The sequence below is a fragment of the Urocitellus parryii genome, chromosome 3 (genome assembly GCF_045843805.1).
Source record: "Urocitellus parryii isolate mUroPar1 chromosome 3, mUroPar1.hap1, whole genome shotgun sequence".
In the NCBI taxonomy this organism is placed as follows: domain Eukaryota; kingdom Metazoa; phylum Chordata; class Mammalia; order Rodentia; family Sciuridae; genus Urocitellus; species Urocitellus parryii.
In genome coordinates this window covers 185,107,533-185,129,257 of record NC_135533.1, presented here as the reverse complement: position 1 = coordinate 185,129,257, position 21,725 = coordinate 185,107,533, and the positions used below count along the sequence as shown (strand labels likewise).

Here is a 21,725-nt window from a genome sequence, read left to right as displayed (position 1 = left end):
TCTCCTATGTGCTGCAGTTTACCCACTGAGAAAGTGAAGCAAGACTTTTTCCTTTTGAAGAACATTAGTTAACCTTTTTAATTTTTTGTAATTCAAAATAAGAGATCATCTGTTGAAGGCTACCTAGGTTGGTTCCATAGTTTATCTATTGTGAATCAAGCAGCTGTAAACATTGATGTGGCTGCATCACGGTAGTATGCTGATTTTAAGTAGAAACCTAGGAGTGGGAGAACTGGGTCAAATGGTGGTTCCACTCCAGGTTTTCTTAGGATGGAATATCACTCAGCCTTCAAGAAGAATGAAATTATGGCATTTTTCACTGATAAATGGATGAAACTGGAGAATATTATGCTAAGTGAAATAAGCCAATCCCAAAGAATGGAAGGCCAAATGTTTCTCTGATATGCAGATGCTAATTCACAATCAGGGCAACAGGGGACAGGGTGGGGGGAAGAATAGAGAATAGAAGTAGTTTAGATTAGACAAAGGGGAATGATGGGAGAGGAAGGGGTATGGGTATGGGAATGATAGTAAAATGAATCGGACATTATTACCCTGTGTGCATATGTGATTACATGACCTGTGTAACTCATCATCATGTTCAACCAGATGAATGAGAAGTTATACTCCATTAATGTTCAATGTACTGTCATGTATAACTAATTTGAACAAATAAAAAACAAAAACAAAATAAGAGATCATAAGGAGAACACAGAGTTGAGAATGATAAGAATTAACCAAGAATAGAATAATTCTTGTCCAATAATTAAAAGGCCTCATAACGGAGAGGACATTGTGGCCAAACCATGACTCGTGTTTTGCCACTATGTATTGAACACACAAAATCCTTACCTTGGGTGTATTATCCTACATGAAAGGAGAAAAAAATCAGTTACAGACATTTCTAAAGAGGATATTGCAAATAGAAGGATCAGCATCAGAAAAATTTGATCGCAAAAACCCTGGAGAATCATGAAAATTTTCATTCTGTCCCAATTTTGGGGATTTGGGGGAGACAACTTTAAACGGATATATGCAGGAGTAACAAATCATCTGTTTCCACATATAAGTGGAGTTGAGTGAAATGTTCCAGGGAGACTGTTAGTAGAAATCATGAGCAGAGCGTGCGTCTGCAGGGCCCGATCTGCAGGGGCTGCTTCTCTCCCTGTGGTTTGTCTTCACCACCCCTGTTTTAAAGCCAGATGATGATTTCTTTTCACTAGTTTGGCAAGTTCACTGAGTTTGGAAAACTGCTTTTACATCCATAATCGACAATCAGGGAGTGACAGAGAAAAATGAAAAATGCTTGCTGTCTTAAATTAATAATGAAAGAACCAAGATTTGTTCAGTGTCTTGTGAATGTAAATCATTATGCTCAGTATTATGAAGATTATAAAAAATTACAAACAGTGGTCCCAGTAGTGAAGTGGCTTATCATATACTTGGGAAGACCAGGCAGATAATGGGAGGAAACTGCTAATGATTCAGGACAGTTTGGGTAGACAACAAATGAGGTATGTGGGGATACCACAGGGAGGCTCCCTGAGCAAACAGGGAAGACTGGGCCTGCGTCACTGGAAATGAAAGTCACTCCTGGATGGGAAAGAAAAATAAAAGTGCAGAAACTCCAGATATGCCACCCTGGCTCATTTAAGACCAGGGATTAAAGCGTCTTGATGCTTTAATTGGTAAGGAAAGGAACACCAGGAGACGTTAAGAGACTTGTCCAAGGTCACCTGGCTCATGACTGACAACTCCAGGACTGAAACTTGGATTTGCTGATTTACAGTGCATCTTTTTATATTTATAGTTTGAAAAGTCTGGGTTCTACATGGTAGAAGTTTGTGAATATCTTGTTGGGGAGTTTTGGATGTAATCCTGTGGGTAGTATGGACTAAATCCTTGAATTTCTTCAAAGTACCTAACAAACAAGTTGCCAAATTGCAGGCTGATTCTTGTTGTTGGTACATATCCCCTTCTTGATTTTTTTCGTTTGATGATTTCCTGTATACCCTCCATCCTTGTTTTTTATCTTATCTGTCTAAAAACTCTCATTTTTCTCTTCCAACCCAGGCCTCTTAACATGGGACATTCTGCTTTTCTTTTTTTGCACTAGCCTTGATGAAGCTCCATGGTTTTTCATTTCATATGAGTTTGGGCAAAATCAGTTGTGCACAATGGGAACTTCATTTTCTGTAATCATATATCATTTTGGTTTGAACCACTGTTCCTGCTGATAGCAGGAAGATAAAGCCAGTATTAATTATATCAGACCGATGACGTCAATCTCTTTTGGTTTAAAAGTTCCTTTCCTGTTCCAAAGTTTCTCTTTTCCGTCTCCTCTTCACCAGATGGCAGCTGGGTGCAGGAAGAAGGGTGAGTGTCCCTCTGTCCATGGGAGAGGGGGACGGGCTCAGTGTGCTGCAGTCCGCTCTTGGCCTCTGCTGCCCTTGGGTGGATTTGCAACACCGACCTCTGTTTATGTTAAATGTTTATGGCAGCAGTAACTCAGGGTCTGTTTTCTCATCGTGGTTTAAACCCACTGAATGACCCAGGATGCCCCAACCCTCTCCCACCAGGGGGTCACTATTCTTGTTCTTGTTTGAGGCCATGTGGTGACTACCTTGGTAGCATCCTTGCTTAAGCAGTCTATTCTCCAGCCCCAGAATGGTGGTGGCCTTCCAGCACCACAGCCATTTCTGCAGCGGATGTGAGGGTAAAACAAGGATACTTTCATATGTCCTCATTTTTTTCTTAGCCTCCTATCAGATTTCTTCCTTGAGCTTCCAAAAAAATTTTCAGTTCCCACCCTCTCATAAACTGCTCCTCCATATCCACCCTGTGGTCTCTTGGGCCTGCCTCCCATCCCCATTCTGTCGCTGTTTGGGGATGGAACTCAGGGTCTTAAATATGCTGGGCCAAGCATTCCCTCTAAGCTACATTCCAGTGCCCTCTCTTGGATCTGTAAACCTCAGTGTTGTCTCAATGGAGGAAGAGCTCTGGGAGGAGAAATGTACAGAACTTCCTAAGCCTGCAAAGCCCACCAGCACGTGTGTTTCACGGCACAATTTCCACACCCATTCTCTGACTCTGCAGAGCTGCCTGTCTGATCCTGGGTGCTAGGCCTGAATTTCAAACTTCTGTTTGTCTGCATGTCTAACGGGTGCTCGTACTCAGCAAGTTCCACAGCAAATGGATTCTCTTCCCCTAATGGACTCCTGTTCTATCCCCGATTACCTTGGAATGTTAACTTCTTCAATTCATGCTCCCTCAAATACGACCTCCCTTTTTTGATCAAGTGCTACCAAGTCTATCTTTGAAATATCTGACATCTTCTGTTTTTAAACCTCTGGGGATTGAATTTGTTATTAGCCTCAGACATGCTAATAACAAATCCATCTTAACCTTTCAGTTCTCATTCTCATTATCTCACAGTAAATCATTACTATGTCCAACATTCTTGCCTCTAATCAATTCCCTCCCCTCTACTGGTGATTCAGTCCATTTGCCACCTCTGCACTGCCCACCAGGGCTCTTTAGGAAATGTACGTGTCAGGGGTGGTGGGGTATCACTGTTGTTTATCCCTGTGACTTTGAATGCTGTGGTGTTTAAGGGGCAGTAGCCAATTATGCTAATATTATGCCATGTGCAGGACAGGCCTGCAGAAAATGTACAAAGCAGCTTCAGTAGGAGATACATATTAATAGATATATTGCAAAGAACTGGCTTCCATGCTTGTCGGGGCTGGAGAGGCAACTCCCAATGATACTTGGGGGAGGGTCAAGGGGAGGAGCAGCCTGGGAATCTAGGGCACAGGTGGGATTTCTTCATCTCAGTGAACCCTCAGCTCTACTTTAAAGACCTGCCAATGGATCGAATCAGTTCCACCCAGATTATCTAGGATTATCTCTATCTCTCTGCCATCCTCCACAGGTCTAACTAAATTATCTTTCAACAAAGCCAACCAAAACAAAACTGCACACCTGATTCTCTCTTGGTAAATTATCCCATACTTGAGATGATGAATAAATCTTCACATAGTAAGTTCTAGAAAATTTCTCTAAGCTTTGGGAGAGTTAAAAAAAAAGATTTCTGTGATAACCTAATACTGTCAAGCAGTTGAAATATAGCGTATACAAGTGTGATTTTAAATTCCCTCTACCCTAGAGAACAAAGCACTTACCAGCAAAGATTATTTTTTAAATCCATGAACTCTTCAGAAATTCAGTTCATTGTGGGATTCTTACTGCAGTTCTCTGGTATTACCTGTCTTGTGTTCTTAGCAAACTCTATGACAGGTATTTGATATCTTTCCTAAATTCTCAGATATCTTTATTGCTGACCACATAATTGAACAGATTTGCAGACATCCCAATGCTCATTTTCTTAGTGCACATTTTTAAAACCATTTATTGTCTGAGTTGCTTTATTTTTTTATTATACCAGATGCCAATTGAAATTGCTGAGCACACTACCAAAGGCATGCGTCTGTAGTCCTCCGCCAAGAGATTAAATTAAGCCATGTAGAAAATTATGTGTTCTAAAAGGACAATATTTTTGTGAACATCTTTGTTTTTATTGTCTGGTTAATTGTTGACTGAATTTCCCCCCAAGGCTGTGAAAATGCAACAAGTAATGACTCAGAGAAAGAAGTATCAGGAAAAATCATGACTTGGTTTGGGAATGTTCTATATTTGTTATGTTTTGAGAAGCTACAGCAGTGCCTGATAGGCTCCCACACAGGGATGCAACTCTGGTACCCACTCTCCATCTTCCCTTTTTAAATTAACATGTAATTTATATGCAGTAAAATGGACAAATCTTTGAGTGCTTAGTTAAGTGGCTTTTGACCCATGAGTAATCCTCACCCAAAACGAGATTCAGAACATTTATGTCACCTACAAAATTTCCTTACTTCTGCACAGTTCCTTACCTAGGACAAAGACTGTGATGGCTACATCCCCAGCCCTTTTTGTCTTTTATTTTAAAGCAGGGCCTTGCTAAGTTGCTGAGTCTGGCCTCAAACTTGTGAGCCTCCTGCCTTAGCCTCCCCAGTGACTGGGATTATAGGTGTGTACCACTATGCCCACTCGTGCCAGGCAAGTGCTGTACCACCAAGCCACGTTTCAAGCCAAGAAACAGTTTATTTTTATGATTCTAAAGTAAAACATCTATAGGCTCCAGCTGATATTATGCTTTATATTTATTTCTGGCTTTTCTTCCCCTCTTATAAAACTAGCATTCTGGGCAATTTTTTAAAAATGCACTAGTTTTAATAAAATGGGCTCTTTATTCTTTCCCACACTGTCACAGTTAATTTGGACAAAATCAGTCTGTTACTGTGAGAATTGCTATTCAACTAAAAATGTATTATGATCTACTGCACACATAAAAATTACATTATAATGAGCAAAACTGAGCTAAACATAATTGTGCCTATACCAGAACTGTGACAGGAAGTGTCTCATATAACAATGGTGATTTCCATATCAGTGATAATTCTATTGTCTGATTGCATTGTGTTCTCCTTGCTGCCATATTGATGCACAGAATGTGTCCATCCATTCCTAGGAGATGCGGATGCAAAAAAGAAAAAAAAAGTTAACTTCCTTTCTTTCTTACTTATTCCTTGAAAAGTCTTAAGTAATTTGAAAGTAAAAAAAGTAATAGCAGCCAAATTCTATCCCACAAAGCTGCACCTTCCTTCCTTCCTTCCCTCCCTCCCCCCCTTCCTCCCCCCCTTCCTCCCTCCCTCCCTCCCTCCCTCCTGTCCTTCCTTCCTTCCTTCCTTCCTTCCTTCCTTCCTTCCTTCCTTCCTCCTTCCTTCCTTCCTTCCTTCCTAAATCCCTTTATAAGCTTGTACTTGTTAGAGGTATCTTATGAGCACATCTTCGTGGCCTCAATGTTTAGAGCAAAAGCATTTAATCATCTCCTGCCTTTGGTCAGTGCCTGCTGGGTTATAAGGGCATGTCATCATTGCTAAAGTGGCCACCTGGAAGACAGTACTACTTCTCAGAAGTACAGATGGGAAATAGGAAGGGAGAAGTCTTCTCCTACTCACAGGTGCATCACCAGATCATCCCTTCAGGCCTTAAGGGAACTTCATGATGTAGGCTTCTGGGTGAGATCAAAAAGCATGAAAGTTACAAACACATTCATTGTATAAGGAATTTCACCTGCTTTTCTGGTCCTTTCCCTTTGATCTCAACTCGGGACTATTTACTGAATATTTGCTGTATTTAGGACATTGTACAGGGAGCTAAGGATATAGCTCAGTGGTAGAGCGCCTACCTAGCATCTGATAGGTCCTGGGTTCAATTCCTAGCATTATACACACACACACACACACACACACACACACACAAATATTGTGCAATATGCTGAGGGATTAAAAGGAAAGAAAATAAATGAAAACTTCCGGAAATCACATTAGGAAGAATGTGCCCACAGTGGTGTATGGCTTATAGCAAAGACAAATCTATATTGATTTTTCAAAGCAAGAGCTGCTACAAGATATCATTACAGACATATAGGTTTTTAAAACCAAAACAACTACACATTCTTACTATACTTTCCATGCTTATAAAGTCTAGAAAAGCACTTCCTTCAGATCGTAAATTCCACGTTATCAGAATTTATACAAATACCCAACTGTGCATGGATGCAATTTAAAAAATAAATACCTCTATTTTATTTATTTATTTTTATGTGGTGCTAAGGATCAAACCCAGAGCTTTGCATGTGCTAGGCAAGCGCTGTACTGTTGAGCTATAACCCCAGCCCCGCATAGATGCAATTTTGGCAGTTGCAAGTGATGCATGATTTACAGCCCAACTGATTCTTGGGTATTGGTGGCAAGTCTGGCCTTAAGTCTGGAATTGCCTGACTTACAGCTTCTCCTCACTCCTGAGTTGTGTGAAGAAAATTGACTTCCTCTGATTTTCTTATACATGTGTATTCTTGAGAAAGAAATCTTTTTTTTTAACTAAATTTTGGGTAGTTTTAGAAATATATGAATTCTTGCATCTAATTGCATTTGTACAATAAAGTTTTCTCAACTAAAAATTTCTCTCTCATCTTTTTCAACATTGATAGCATTGACACACCTGGGGTGTTTAGTCCATAGAGGGTTGGAAATGCCAATTATGATCTTTAGAATAGGGCAGGAGATAACTTATTTACATTTAAGGAGGATCATAAGGAGAAGTGCTTAAACTGGGTGTTATTTCTAGGTGAATTTTTAATGACTTCAGTTGAGAATAGAGGAATCAGAATTCTATGGATTGGGTTAGAAAAAGAGGTGAAGAGGTGGGCTTGGAAAATACTGAATGAATTTCATGGTAAAGTTTTAGGCCTGAAGCTCCTGGGTTTGGTATCAAGAGCTAGGTATGGGCAGGGCTGAAGCTAGCATTAGAAGCCCCTTACTCCCTTTAGGCACTGGAGACATTTCTACGCAGGACCCATTCAGCTCTCTCAAAAGGGTACAAAACATTTTCCATCTCAGGTTCTAAGTTAGAGGACCAAGAAGCAGGAGTGAAGAATTCTGAGTCATAAAACCCCACTTTGAATATTGGGAAGACGAGCCCTAGAAAATTGGAGTAAAAGTGCATAAGCCAATAAGAAACTTGATGAAACTTTGAAGAATGAAACTGAAAGGATTCTTAGGGAAAAGAGATAGTAAACAGTAATTAAATAGACTGTTTGCAACACACAAGATGTTTTATATATTTTTTTCTTTTTTCATTTTGAAAGCATTTATAGATTTACTTCTGACTCCACTTACCCATAGGGTCTTTTCTTCATCTGCACATCATATCACCATGGAGGTCTTTGGATATTGGCCCCTTGAGGATGTGGGTGTCACTTTAATTATAGGAAAAAAAGAATATATGAAATAAATAAATCGATAAACACAAACTGGTGTCTCAGGTGGGCTTCGTTCATCATTGGAACCTTTTAGCAAAGAAAGGGTGGTTGACTTGTAGCTAATCAATCTTTGATACAATTCATGAAAGAAATTCTCCCCCTTTGTATAACTGCAGACTTTTGCTTTCTTCTCACACTCTCTAGCTGTTCGCCTCTCCTCTTCCATGACTTTTCTTCCATGGTCCTTTTGGTCTCCGTGATCTATGCCTTTGGTTTATTGGCTCTGCTCAGCCCCACAGAAGTTTCTTCCTGTTTGCTGCAAACAGTCTCACACAGAGAATTATCTGGGTTAAGGAAAAAGGGGCACTTTTCTCCTGAATCATGTGTAGTTGCATCCCCAGTGTCTTTCCTTACAGAAATCGGCACTTCAAGCATTTGATGGGCATTCATCTTTCTTCTTTATTTGAATTGAATCTTCGATGTACTTTTCATGGTGTCTAATAATCCACGATTGCACTAATGACCTGGGGGAGGTATCATAATGGAAATGCTCCCCCATACCTTTGGAGGATCCTAAAAGAGCTTGTGTCTATTTCCAGAGGATGAGGCAGGTGGGAACTTGGAGTCCTGAGTGGTTTGCGTGTCTTCTTCACTGCCATTCTTCATCATTAGGGGGACTTCATCTGTCTCTCTCCATGGTGTGGCTTTGTCTAATACCAATTTTCCTTGCACCTGCAATGGTGCTGAGAGACTTCGATAGCGAATATTTTAGGAGAAAAACTTAACATGCTATATTCCTTAGAGGTACAATTTTCCACCCCCACCAACAGATTGTTTAGGTCTTAGTTACAGAGCACTCTTGCTATCTCCAGTCCTTTTTATCCAATGGTAGCTTGTAGACCTACTTCTTTTTTTTTTTTCTTTTTCATATTTGTGGACTGAATGGATCCCATAGCAGGTGTAGAGCTGGAACTACTGATGTTACTTCTGCATTAAATATTTATAATGCCATTTTTCGCATTTCAAAATATGTTCTAACAGGCTTTAGGTGCGACAGAGGGAGAGAGAGAGAGAGGAAATGGGCATTAAAAATTGAATTCTTCTTCCCAGGAAACCTTTGAGAAGGCCAGTTTGAGTAGCAGCAGCAGTGGCGCAGCCAGCCTGAAAAGTGAGCTCTCTGAAAGTGCAGACCTGCCCCCTGAAGGCTTCCAGGCCCCCTGTGGGAAGGACGAGGACAGGGCCTGTGATGAAACCCTGTCAGATGATGCCTTCCACCTGGAGCATATTGAGAAAGGTGCTTCTGAGGCCAGTGTGTCAGCATGAATTACATTACTCTTGACTTCTTTCTGGTTCAAGGTTCATTTGCTTTTTTTTTTAAATTTTTACTGATGTGCAGATATATATTCAGAGCTGGATGATGAGTTGGATGTTTCGGATAACTCCAGCAGCTCCAGTTCGAGCCCTTGGAAAGAGTCGACCTTCAGTAAGTTTTCTGTACAAGTTTGCTATCTGTGGGATCCCAACAGGTATTGGTTTGGGAGTTAGACCCAATGCACAGCCTGGGTTTGTTTTCCAGGTGTCTTGCTAATGAGGACAGGCACATCTGTCTCTGACAGAGTCCAGAGGCCAGCCAGCACTGTGGTTTACATTTCCTCAGCTGTCAAAGGGATGGTTTCATTATTTCTGCCAGCAAATTGCAGGTTTTAACTGGGGAACTGAAATAACCAATTTCTTGAGAACTAACCACGAGAACCACAGCAGTGGCCTTTTATGATTTGTTGGTCAGAGGGACTAGAAACCTGTGGAAGAAATTAGCCTTGGTGTGGACTCATTTTTGTACAATTTTACTTACGTTAATGTGACAGGACATATTATATTTAAGAACACTAATGTAAAACAAAATATTTTTAGAACTATGAAAAAATATGATATATAACTTCACCCAATGTTGTTAGTCCTAATTGCAAACAGGAAAGAAAACAGTCATACGGAGGAATAAAGCGGAAAAGGAAAATACATATTTAGATAGAATTTAAAGATAAGAAAAGAGAGGTTCAGGGGCTGGGGTTGTAGCTCAATGGTAACAGTGTTTGCCTAGCGTGTGTGAGGCCCTGGGTTCGATCCTCAGCACTACATAAAAATAAATAAATAAAATAAAGGTATTGTGTCCATCTACAACTAAAACAATTTTTTTTTTAAAAAAAGAGATAAGATAAAATACACTCTACAAACCTGAAACGGAAAGACTTCCATTTTAATATGGTTTTAATATTAAAATGGAAGTTGGAGAAAAAACACAATTCTCTCAAAATAGTAAGTTGATAGAAGATAGAAATTATACATAGAAATCCTCCAAAATAAATTAAGAGTAAATAATTCTTTCTCCTCAGTGACTCTGCTATGAGAGTCTCAAAAAAGAAGGTTTAAAATAGTCTAAGGATGAAAGTGGAACTCTAAGGAGTTAGTTACATCCTTTGTCTTTTTAAAACTTCATTGGTCCATCAAAATGATGACTAGATCTTCCAGATTTTTTTTGGTACAATCACAGTTTCCAAACCTTGTTCCTATTTCCCCTGTAAGTTCCTGCCTGATAGATAAAATTTTTTGATTTGCAATGAGGAAAATCATGAATATTACATGAAAGAAACTTTTTATCTATATAAACATGCATAGTACATTCTAGAGGCAATTCAGTTCTGTTCTAAGAGGTCAGTGCTGTTTATCCCTGGTAACAGTGATTGGGTGGGGAAGGGCAACAGGGAGGCAGGAAGAACCTAGACCCTTAAATCTGTATATGGTAATGTGTAGCTGTCTTGGCAAAGGCTTTAGGGAGATGACTAGGACACAGACATGCTATTGTATTTTGCTAACTATTAATAACATTTTTTTGTTGTTGTGGTTTAGCATCTACTCTTTGGAGTAACCAACCTGTCAAACAGATAGTAATTTGTAACATTATATTTTAGTTGATGCTTTCATGAACAAAGAGCATCTTTACAGTATGTATAATTGCTCAGATGACAGAAATGCAGCATTGAAAAAAAAACTGCAGAGGACATAAGTTATTTTTATTCTCTTGTTTCAGGCATTTTAAAGAGAAGTTTTAGTGCTTCTGGGGGAGAAAGACAATCTCAAATGAGGTATGTACAAGTTGAGCTCCTAGAAGTATTTTTAAACTTTATAGAGCTGAGTGATTGGTGGTTACATTGAAACTGATTGCCAGAAGATACTATGGACTTACAGAAATGGAGACTGTTAGAGCCTGACCTCCCAGAACCAACCCTCCCAGCTTACCAAGGAGCATGCTGGGAAGAGTACTAGGCTTGCACTTGGATTTTAGTCCAGCTCTTCCTTTTTCTAGCTTTGTGACCTTCAGTCCCTTAGACTCCCTGAGCTCATTGTGGGTTCAGGGGTGGGATAGTTGAGTTCCGTGAGGCCGTCTGGGACCCTGGCTCTTTTTATCTGGTTCCTTTACATCCCCAAGGTATACATCTCATCCTCATGGCAAGTGTGGCCATGAAAAGGAAAAAGGAATTGGGGGCACATCCTTTCTTTTTAAGAATATGATAAGTTGTTGTGCCCATGACTGTTCACACATAATTTTGGCCAGAATTTTCTCTTTTGACCACATCTAGCTGCAAGGGATGATAGAATATACTTGGGATATTCTTTTTTTAGAGAAAGAAATTATTTCAGGACAATTAGTTGTGCCAGTAACAGTTGCCTTTTGGAGTAAGGACTGACTGAAATAAAACTATTAGATTTGGGCTTTTGCAAGTCCCTGATAACCTTGAGAAGAGTCTCAGTGGCATGGGGTAAGGAGGAGGATGGATTGTGGGTAGTCTTAAAGTTGTAGCAGCAGGAAGTAGAGGCAGTTGAAGAGAGTGAGGAGTCAGCTGGAGAAATTTGTGGGTGGTGTTTGATGAAATAGGACCTCCTACAATCAAGGTAACCTCAGGGCATTTGGAACTGTGCAGAGGAAACCAAGGAAGAAGAGAGATTCAAATGGGAAAGAGATTAACAATGTATGGTTACAGGGTAGCTTGGAGTCCAAAGAGTGGGCCTGAAAAACACAGAGGGGAGAGAGGGCAGGCATTTTCTCTTTGTCTGGAGAGAGAGAGAGAGAGAGAGAGAGAGAGAGAGAGAGAGAGAGAGAGAGAGAGATACAGTTAAGCTGCAGAACTAGAAAAGAGGTGTCTATCTGTTAGAGGATGTTCTAGGCCTCTGCAGAGAGGAGTGTCTGGATTTCAGGAGTCTGGTCCACCAGGAACAACCAACATAGAGCTGAGTAGAGCTAGGTAGAGGGACTGTTAGAGCTGGGGCATTACAAAACAAAATCATGACATATGGCTGTACTTCCCAGGTAAGAGACTTTTATATTAAAATGGAGATTTCCAATCAGAAGAATTCAGAGATCTTGGCAGCACCAAATAATTCTACTCTTATTTTCTAAAGGGACCCAGGGAAAATTACCTTATTAAAAAAAAAAGAAGAAGAAGAAGAAGAAAGAAATAAAAAGGAATATATGTACCATATATTTAGATTTGAGATGGTTTTTAAAAAGCTAGTCATTAAACATTTTGTAAAAAAATTGGGTAAACTGAAATCAACAGGGAGGAGAAGTTCTGTCTGTAGTAGAGATATTGAGACCAGTTTGAGATAAAACTAGGTTCTTTGTTTCTACTTGCAGGTGGGGTTTGTATAAGCTGCAGGCCTCTACAACTGAGAAAGGGCCTTTTAGTGCTACTAGCAGCTAATCATGGCAGGGCATGTCTACTGGTGTCAGCTCTGAGGGTTACAGTTGGCAAAGTTGGATTCTTCTTCACTACTATCTAGTGGCATGTTGCAGCTCTCAATGGCAGGATATGCCTACTAGTGTCACAGCAGACACCAGCAGCTCACTGTCAATTTCTTTTTGCTGGGTTCTTGTCTTGCAAATAAAAGACTCAATTCATGGTCAATAGAAGGCAAGAGTGAAAAGAAGTAGAATTTATTCAAGTAGGAAGAACAGAGACAGAACTCTCATAGGGTAAGAGGGGACCTGATAGCAGGTTGTCACTTGAGTGTACCAGTGTAGGGGTTTATATAGCTCTTGAGTCGATGCAATTGGTTCAAGTTTATGATAATCAGGTTTTGGAAAAGTACCAGTGCTACTGGTCCAAATTTATGCTGATTAGGTCTTGGAAAGTACTCTTGCTACTGGTTAACACTTGAGCTGAACTTTCCTCCATTCAGACCTGCCCCCACTTCCGTTTTGCTGCTCATACTCCCAGGCTGGGTTGTGCGGGGAGAGTAGGGAGAAGGGCTTGGCATGCTGGCTCACCACTCCTCAGGCCGATGTCAGCATGGCAGGCTCTGCATGGACATGACCCATGTTCACTGCCTGTGTTCCAGCCTGCCCTGAATAAGGGCTTGTCTTCAGTATTACGGAGTGAACTTTAACTTGGGTTTATGAACATGTTAACAAATGGAAAATGGCCTGTACACTGAGGTTGAGACTTTGGAAACTATGTTCTGAGGAAGATAAAACATGATGTAACATTTGCATAGCTCTGCCATGTAAGGGCACTTGTGGTATGACATGACATCAGGAAACACAGGCTAGTTTAAGACAAGCTCTCTTCCCTCAAGGAACTCACAGTGTAATGCCAGACAAGGGCAAGGCTGCAGGAGAGCTTATGAGAAAAGACAGCCTATACTTCTTGTCAAGGGAGAGGGCAGAAAATTAATAATTTTTTGACTTCCGGGTGATCCTTAAGTCCTCTCTGAATTAAAAGGAGAGATCTCTAAAATTTATTTATAATTTTAAGAAAAACATTAAATAGAGCTAAATTAATTTTCAGTCTAATTTGCTTGGATTTTCTTGTTTTATTAATGTGAAATGTGAACTCATCCTTCAAAACATTTAGAAGCAAAATGATAAATGCAAATATAAAAGAAGATACTAAAGCTACATTATAGAGTAAAAAAAAAAATAGAAAATCAAGCGTGTAGAGGTTTTTTTCCTTGTCTATTTTGTGCCATGTAGCAAATAGTGTAACAGTTATAAAGAGACTTTGGGCAGCTCTCCCTCTTGCAGACTCTTACTGGCTCATAAAAACAGGGAGTTGGTCCCAGTGAACAGATGTCACAGGGAAGTGTATACCTGATCTGAGCACAACTCAGACTTGGCCCTGGCTAAATAGTACAGAGAGAGCGCTTGGGCATAAATTCTTGACTTTGGTCACTCCACATAGCAGGAGCTAAACTTAAACCAATTAAGAGCTAAAATAACTCCCTAATAACTTGGGATAGGCTTTATTTTGCAAATGAGTCAGGCCAACAGGGTAAAACCTGAGCAAATAGAACTAGAAAGGACAGCTTCTGCCTCCTGAAGGAAATATAGAAGTTGAAGGCTAGAAAACGCAAACTCAATATTAGAATCAGAAGGTACCCAAACTTTTTTGGGAATATAATTAACAGTAAGACCAAGAGATGACCACTCCCCAATTTCTTTGAAATTTCTAACTTCAGTCATTTAACAATTTTAGAAAAAAATCTTCTGCCTGCATTACTATTTGCCAGGAAAGATTACAAATGGGCTTAACAGTTTTGAAGATGAGCTTTTATGTATAGCTTTAGAGGTTGATTCTATATATATATGTATGCCAGTTCTAATCCAGTAAGTCACATTTTATTTAACTTAAATCATTCTGTAGAGTGAAATTTGATAAGGCACATAAGAATTTCAACCTCTATTAAACTAAAATCCTAGTAATGTCTGGTCATTGTAAAAATTGCCTTCTTAAGAATATTCATCTGAACTGGGCATGGTGGTTGGTGCAGGTCTATAGTCTCAGCTACTTTGGGAGACTGAGATGGGAGGATTTCTTGAGTCCATGAGTTCAAGACCAACTTTGACAACACAGTGAGAATCCATCAGAAATATTTATTTACTTTTTAAGGTGATATTTATTACTGTGTATCAAGCATGCTCCAAACTATGTGTGGTGTATCTTTGCATTCCTGAACACAGTATCTTGCATATAGGTACCAGTCCACAAATATTTGTTAATTAATAGATAAATAACTGTGGGGTTTTCGTTCTTTTTTAGTTATACACAACAGTAGAATATATTTTGATGTATTTACACAAACACGGAGTGCCTCTTATTCTAATTAGAATCCCAGTCTTGTGGTTGTACATGATGTAGATATTGACTGTGGTGTATTCGTATATGTACATAGGAAAGTTATGTCTGATTGAGTCTACCATCTTTCACTGTAAAGAACTGAAATCTTCTTTACTGGCTTGGATCTATAGCTTTTGACATAGTCAGAGCTTAAGGCCTATTTTTTTTTTTTTTTAAGATTCTGTTGCTCAGGCAACAAGATTTTTCCATGCCTGCTTGCCTCCTGTTGCCAAGGCAACCCAGGGTATAGTTGGCAAGCTGGTTTGAGACATCAGATGTTTGCAGTACCAGAGATGCCTGTGGTTCACAACTTCTTTGATAAATTGGTGATGCATATTTGTGTTTGAGAGTATGCTTCTGACTCTAATCTTCGTATATAGAGACGATTATGGTCTTTGTAATCATAAGGCATCAAGGATGCGACCCCAAAGACCTGTATGCCATCTTAGAACCTGTGATTATTCCCACCTTTAACAGATGTCTTGCTTATTTTTACTTGTGGCTATTTTCTCCTCAGCCCTTTTTCATAATCTGTATCTAGTTTTCCTTTGATGAAATGGATTCTTCTTGATCATGACTTGCTAGAATCAACCTGGCCTACCTGCCAATATCAAAGTCCAGCCGCCTTCCAAGCAAAACAAAACAAATAAAATGGAAACAAAACAATGCCCCCCTCGATTCCTTTCCTGCGACAGTTCTACACTCTGCTGGCATATTGCTCATCTGTTTCTGGCTGTCACTGCAATATGAGTGCAGGGCACAGGAGCATCATACGCTTCCTGGTCCTGATAGCAGCTCTATTAACTTTACAGATAGATGAGGGCCCTTATTGAATATGAGAGCTCAACCCTACCTCATGTCACTTATTCACACAAGACATGCTTATGAATGTCACTGCCCAGAAGAGACTTCCGGCTGTAAAATCCTCGTTAGCTCCTCTGGTGTAGTTGCTAGAGCCTCGAAAGGCATGTTCTTAATATTGTAAGCCAAGCTTCTCATTTTAAAAGGTTAAAACGTTTTTAAATTATTGTCAACATCAAACAGTGTTGACTACTTTTCACAATTTAGTTATGTGATACACTAAAATCCATGTGAAAATATTTTCTTCGTTCAGAGATATATTTAAAGAAATTCTAGACAAGTCTAGAGCCTTATTTCCTTCATAGCCAGGACTCTGGTGACAAAATAATTAGCCCAATAATTCATGCTCTGTTTGAATTAATTCAGTGAAAAGTCTATTGAAAATTAAAAACAACAACAACAACAACAACAAAAAAAAAAAACACAAAACTACAACAACAACTCATGTCTATGTTCTCCACCTTACCCATTAGTGATTTGAGGTGGAAGTTGTAGGCTCACGCTCATTTTTGACATCTCCAGATTCTCTTTTAAGGTCACAGCAGATCGGAAGAGTCCTGCAGGTGATGGCCTTTTGGAATCCTTTCAACCTCCATGGCCCTGAAATCCTTTGGTCCATCTGAATTGCTATTGGCTAGCACTCATGTTAAAACTTTCAGAGGTCACATTCTTCAATATGTTTGGGCCTTTTCACCAAAAAAATGTCTGGAATGTTTCCTTTGTGTTTTCCAGCTTGAGCTATTATGGGAACGCCATCCTCTGTGGCCATAATGTTCCATTGGACATAAACACTCCACATGCTTCAATCTAGAGAGAGGCCGACTTCCCTCAGGCTCTGCATAATTTCAGTCATTTGTCCATCTGTGAGCAAAAACAATTGCACAGCAGAAGCTGTCACCACTGGTCACAATGAATCCGTTCTGTTTTGAAGTTTCAGATGACTACTTTCTTATGGTTAATGATATAGTTTCCAGAGAAATCAATATATTTTTTCCCTGTTATACTCAATAATCTCTTAAGGTCTAAGACTATGGAGACTGGTTTCTTTTTGCCATCCCCTCTCTAGTGTCTAGCACAGTGCCTACTTGGAGTAGGAACTCAATAACTATTTAGTGGATGAATAAATGAGTGACTGTGTGATATTTCTTTGAAAACATTCACCAAAGTTGATTAAAGAAGAATTTAGAATTATATAAAGGAGTAACAAAGGTGGTACAACCTGGCATTGCCAGGAGGGCCTCGTTCACACATCCTACTACGTATTATATTTTTTTAATATGTGCAAGTATATGAAATATTGAGTTCTTCAGGACAACAATAGTCATCTAACTCAGTATATGAGTGGTTACCAGCTTTTCAGGAATACCCATAAACTTGGATAAAAGTTCTCCATAAGTTGGATTTTTTATTCACCTTTTAAAGATGATGAGGCCTGTTTTGGGCTACTACTGTAGGGTTAGCAAGTATATGGCATGACTGTAATGTGTGTATGAGGACTTCCTTCTATGGAAGCATCTGCAGTGTTAAATATGGAGAGTGCTGTGCACCTGTGACTGACTCTTGAGCAGTTGAAATGTGGCTGGCGTAACCTAGGAGCTGAATTTTCTAGTTTCACTTAATATTATTTTAAATGTAAAACCATGTAAAAGGTCATTTATTTTTACATGTTAAAATGATAATATTATGGGAAATATTTGATTAAATAAAATTGTCAAATTAATTTCACCTTATTTATTTATTTTACTTTTTAATAACGTGACTACCAGAAAAAATTTTAAATTATGCTTGTGGCTTACATTATATTTTTATTGGGCAGTGCTGGACTCATCCAGAAGGCTAGGAGATAATGGTAATGGAGATAATTTGATGATTAAAATGAAAGAGTTGGGGCAAGAGAATTATCAGTCATGTTTGCTTGTATTTGAAACCTAACATTCACTCCTACTGAGAATATACCTATCCTGTGCCTCATAGATGTTCAATATATTGTTTTGTTGGATTGCATTACATCGAAGTATAGTTCTTGTAGCTTGTCAGGGCACAGATGTTTCTCATTTCATTACAGAAAACAATTATGAAACTGGCTGTAGGTTATGGTGGGAAATATAAGACTGGAGATTAGGTGGAAGGCCTGACACCGACTTTCGAAATGATCAGGCAGTCTAGAATTTAGAGGCAAGAAAATCAAGGGATATGAACAGCACTAGAAACTCTAAGAAAAAGTAACCCTTTTAAACGAAAAAAATCATCTCATGTCAACGGAAGACTTATAGGTTTCTTTTCTTTTTTTTTTTTCCTTGGAAGACTACAGAAACCAATCATGGAAAAGCCAACATATAACATTTAAATATTTTTTAGTGCCAAAGTCGCTGTTTTGATTTTAAGTGTAATAAGAAAATCACACAGGGCATGAAGATTTATGTTCTTAATTGTACTTAAAACTTATAAGCAACCCTGGTAAGACAAGAGTTCTTCCATTTCTACCTGTTTGCATGACCATTCTGTTCTGCATTAGAATTTGTTGATTTCCCTTAGCCTCTTGAGAGTGTCTTGAAGGAGAACAGCATGCACTTAAATTTATAATGTAGACCACAGCAGAGTAGGCCAACAGCAAATGTTTGTCAAGTCCAAGTCTAAAGAGTCATTCTAAATGGCCTCTATACTTTGGTTTCCAGGGACTACATTGGAGGAATCGGATCAAGACCAAGACCAGGTAACTGAGTGTTGGTAGCAATAGAATGCAACATACCTTCCTGAAATTCAGTGTGATTTATGTTACAGTTTCATACCTTTCCCCCTTTTATTTCTTCAGCTTTGCTGCCTCTTGACCTGCTTCTGAAAGTGCCACCCCTCATGCTCAGGGCCCACGTTAAGGAACTAGAGGCCAAGTTAGGGACAGGGTGGCAGTCCCACAGCCTTCCTACTGTGATTCTTCGAAATCTCAAAGATCATGGTAGTACCCCTTGGAACACACTAATGTTAAGTACAGAATGGGTGAACACAGAATTATAGTTGGGCCTGAAACCTCTGATGGATGTTTGAGGGGTAATTTTAATACAAATAGCAGAAGAATTCTGTGGTTTTTCCACCATTATTGCAATTTGATGGTAACAAAATGCTTTCTGTGTTCACTTATTGACTAAAATATTATGGGCTCTTTTTCCCAAATTTGCATTTCTAACCTTGGTGGGAATGTTAACCAGTTAAGCTATTGATGTTTAAGTGTGTACCTACTAACAAAAAAATAGTAACTGTGTTTCATGTAGGTATTTCTGTAAACTCTGTGCCTACATGATCCAAAGAGTGAATACTTTTTCTTCTTCTTTTTTTAAATCTCTTTTACTCTGGTTCATAAAATTATTTTTTCTCTTTATATTTGATTAAAATGATATTTTATTATATTGTTTCTCTAACTTATAAAGTATGGATCCTTAAACTTAAAAGTTTATAATGATGGTTTGGGAAGGAGTGGATGTATTAATTAATATGTTTCTAATTTCTTTGAAAGAGACTCAGAGTCCAACAGTAACAGTAAAATTATTAGCTAACCCTGGACAATTAAAAAAAAAATCCCTAGTGATTGTGCTTTAATATTGTGAATATTTGACTCTTGAGTATAAAGTTCTATTTGATTATTTTGGTTAATGTGAGATTATTGTTTAACGCTGTGCTCACTTTAGCTTCCTTGATTCACAATATTTTGTGCAGTTGATGTGTATGGTGAACACAGATGATGTGAATGGATTCACTGTAATCTTGGACCATGCTTAGTAGACGTTTGTTAAATTTTCCTTGAAAGAGTGATTGACAGTGTGAGGTCATTACAGTGTCAGCATAGATGCAAAACAAGATGGCTTTATTATTGAGATGCCTAAACTCCCATGTTGACCATGGCTCTGTTCCTGTTGTGTTGGCAAAGGTAAGTTAATAACGTAATCATGAAGCTAAAACGATTGTTGTTGACTGATTCTATAGTGGCAAGTGTGAGACACACATATGTGTTAACACTTCATGGTTCTGTCCTAATTAATAATAGGAATTATTTTTATTAAAAGGCATATTGAGTTGGACCAGTGTAAGGCTTGATTTTATATCAGTGATATTGATCAGGTCTCTGGATCTTTAGCAAACTATTTCTATTATAGCACAGTTTACATATATCCTTTATTCTTCCACTTTGTTATACCTTATAATTTTAAAAAAAGTCACTAATTTATATATTTTAAAATATGGATCAGAAAACACTAAATCAACTGGCATCTTCAGTGCCAGTGAATGCTACATCTTACCTATAAAAGGAGTTAACAGTTTTTCCAATATTGTTGAGCACATATTGCACTGGAGAAAATTTGGGTTGCCACTCAGATTTTGTGAGTCTTCACATTTTTTAGTCAAAAACTAGAACTTCATTTTCCCCAATCTTATTACAGAATTATTTTTCTGTATATTTACCATTTCATTTAGTTTTCTTGGATGGAAAGGAACATAATCAACATCTACAACCCTGTAGATGTTATTGTCTAATTAAAAAAAAAGGCAGGAAGGGAGAATTTTGTATGAGTGTGCTATTGATTTTTCTAGTATATGAACATTATTTCCCATGTACTATGGCAGAACCACAGGTAGGAAGCATCATTTTAGGGTTCCAAGTAGCTGTGTTATAATATGATCTTTCCTGTATGGTACTTATAGATTTTTAGGTTCATAGTGTGATGATACAGCAGTATTTAAAGTTACCTCCAAACCTCTGTGGAACATAACCATGAAATTATTTCAAGTTACTTTTATTAAAAGTCCTCTTGTTCTGTCTTCTAATACAAACAAATTGTATCAATAATTTATACACATTTGGGGGGTGAAATACTAGGTTGCAGTTCCCTGCCAACAGAAATAAAAATTTAGGAATTCCATATTGCATCATTGAAAATATTAAAGTTATTAACATGGACTCAAAGAATGGATATATACACACACATATATATATATTTTTGGGGGGGTGGGGGGATAGTTCTGTGAATTCAATCCAGGGCCTTATGCATGCAAGGCAGGCCGTCTACCAACTGAGCTATATCCCCAGCCCCAGATAAATATCTTTATTATGTTTATTTTAGCTCCGTTTCCCTAATCTTTGTCACTTGTGAATTACCATTGGACACATTTAGCCTTATCTGAGTACCATGTGTGTTACTATTTTCTGAATATTTTTCTTAAACTGACTCACTTTCTCAAACTTACTTGCAGGGGAAATTGTTATTATTTATGTAAATGAGAAACCAGAAAGGTACACTTGCCGTAAATAAATGGAAGTTCTAAACATAAATAAAGATCCAAGAAAAACAACATTAAATTCTAATTAGATATCATTATGTCCTTATCTTGTAATCTATGGTCTTTGTTATGAAAGAGCATTAGCTAATATTTAAGAAGTGGTGAGGATAGAGTTATACCATACTAAAACTTAAATCTTGATATAACCAGTGGAAAGAAAAAATGGGAAAATATATACCTTTTAAAGTACGGTTATTTCAAATTTGATATACCTGATATTAGTTCCTGATGGCTTAGGGAACTTAGTTCTTTAAAAACAGATTGATTCTTTTATTTTGAGAGTCAAAGCAATTAATCAAACCACTATCTATTACTAAACATTTTGCACAGCCAAAAAGTCCAGGGTCTGTTGTCTTTATTCAAAAAAAGTTTTCTCTTGAAGCAAAGGAAATGACATATTTGTGAAAATTAAATAATGTCAAAACAGGAAATGTATTCTTTGTCATGTACCTGAGGCACACTGTAATGTTATGGATGTGTTTAACATGAGTTAAATG

General features: G+C 38.4%; 1 protein-coding gene across 8 annotated transcripts in view; it reads left to right on the top strand.

Annotated features, from left to right (window-relative positions):
* Nek10 (NIMA related kinase 10) overlaps positions 1-21,725 on the top strand; it is a 188,030-nt gene that overhangs the window by 126,837 nt on the left and 39,468 nt on the right. For 5 of the 8 annotated variants that reach the window (XM_077795652.1, XM_077795650.1, XM_026406136.2 and 2 more), the window contains 4 exons: positions 8,978-9,161; positions 9,264-9,350; positions 10,953-11,007; positions 18,576-18,613. In XM_077795652.1, coding sequence (XP_077651778.1) covers positions 8,978-9,161; positions 9,264-9,350; positions 10,953-11,007; positions 18,576-18,613 — 364 coding nt within the window. Of the gene's footprint in view, positions 1-8,977; positions 9,162-9,263; positions 9,351-10,952; positions 11,008-18,575; positions 18,614-18,712; positions 18,854-21,725 lie in introns of all 8 variants that reach the window. The other 3 variants (XM_077795648.1, XM_077795647.1, XM_026406132.2) reach the window with 1 other exon arrangement.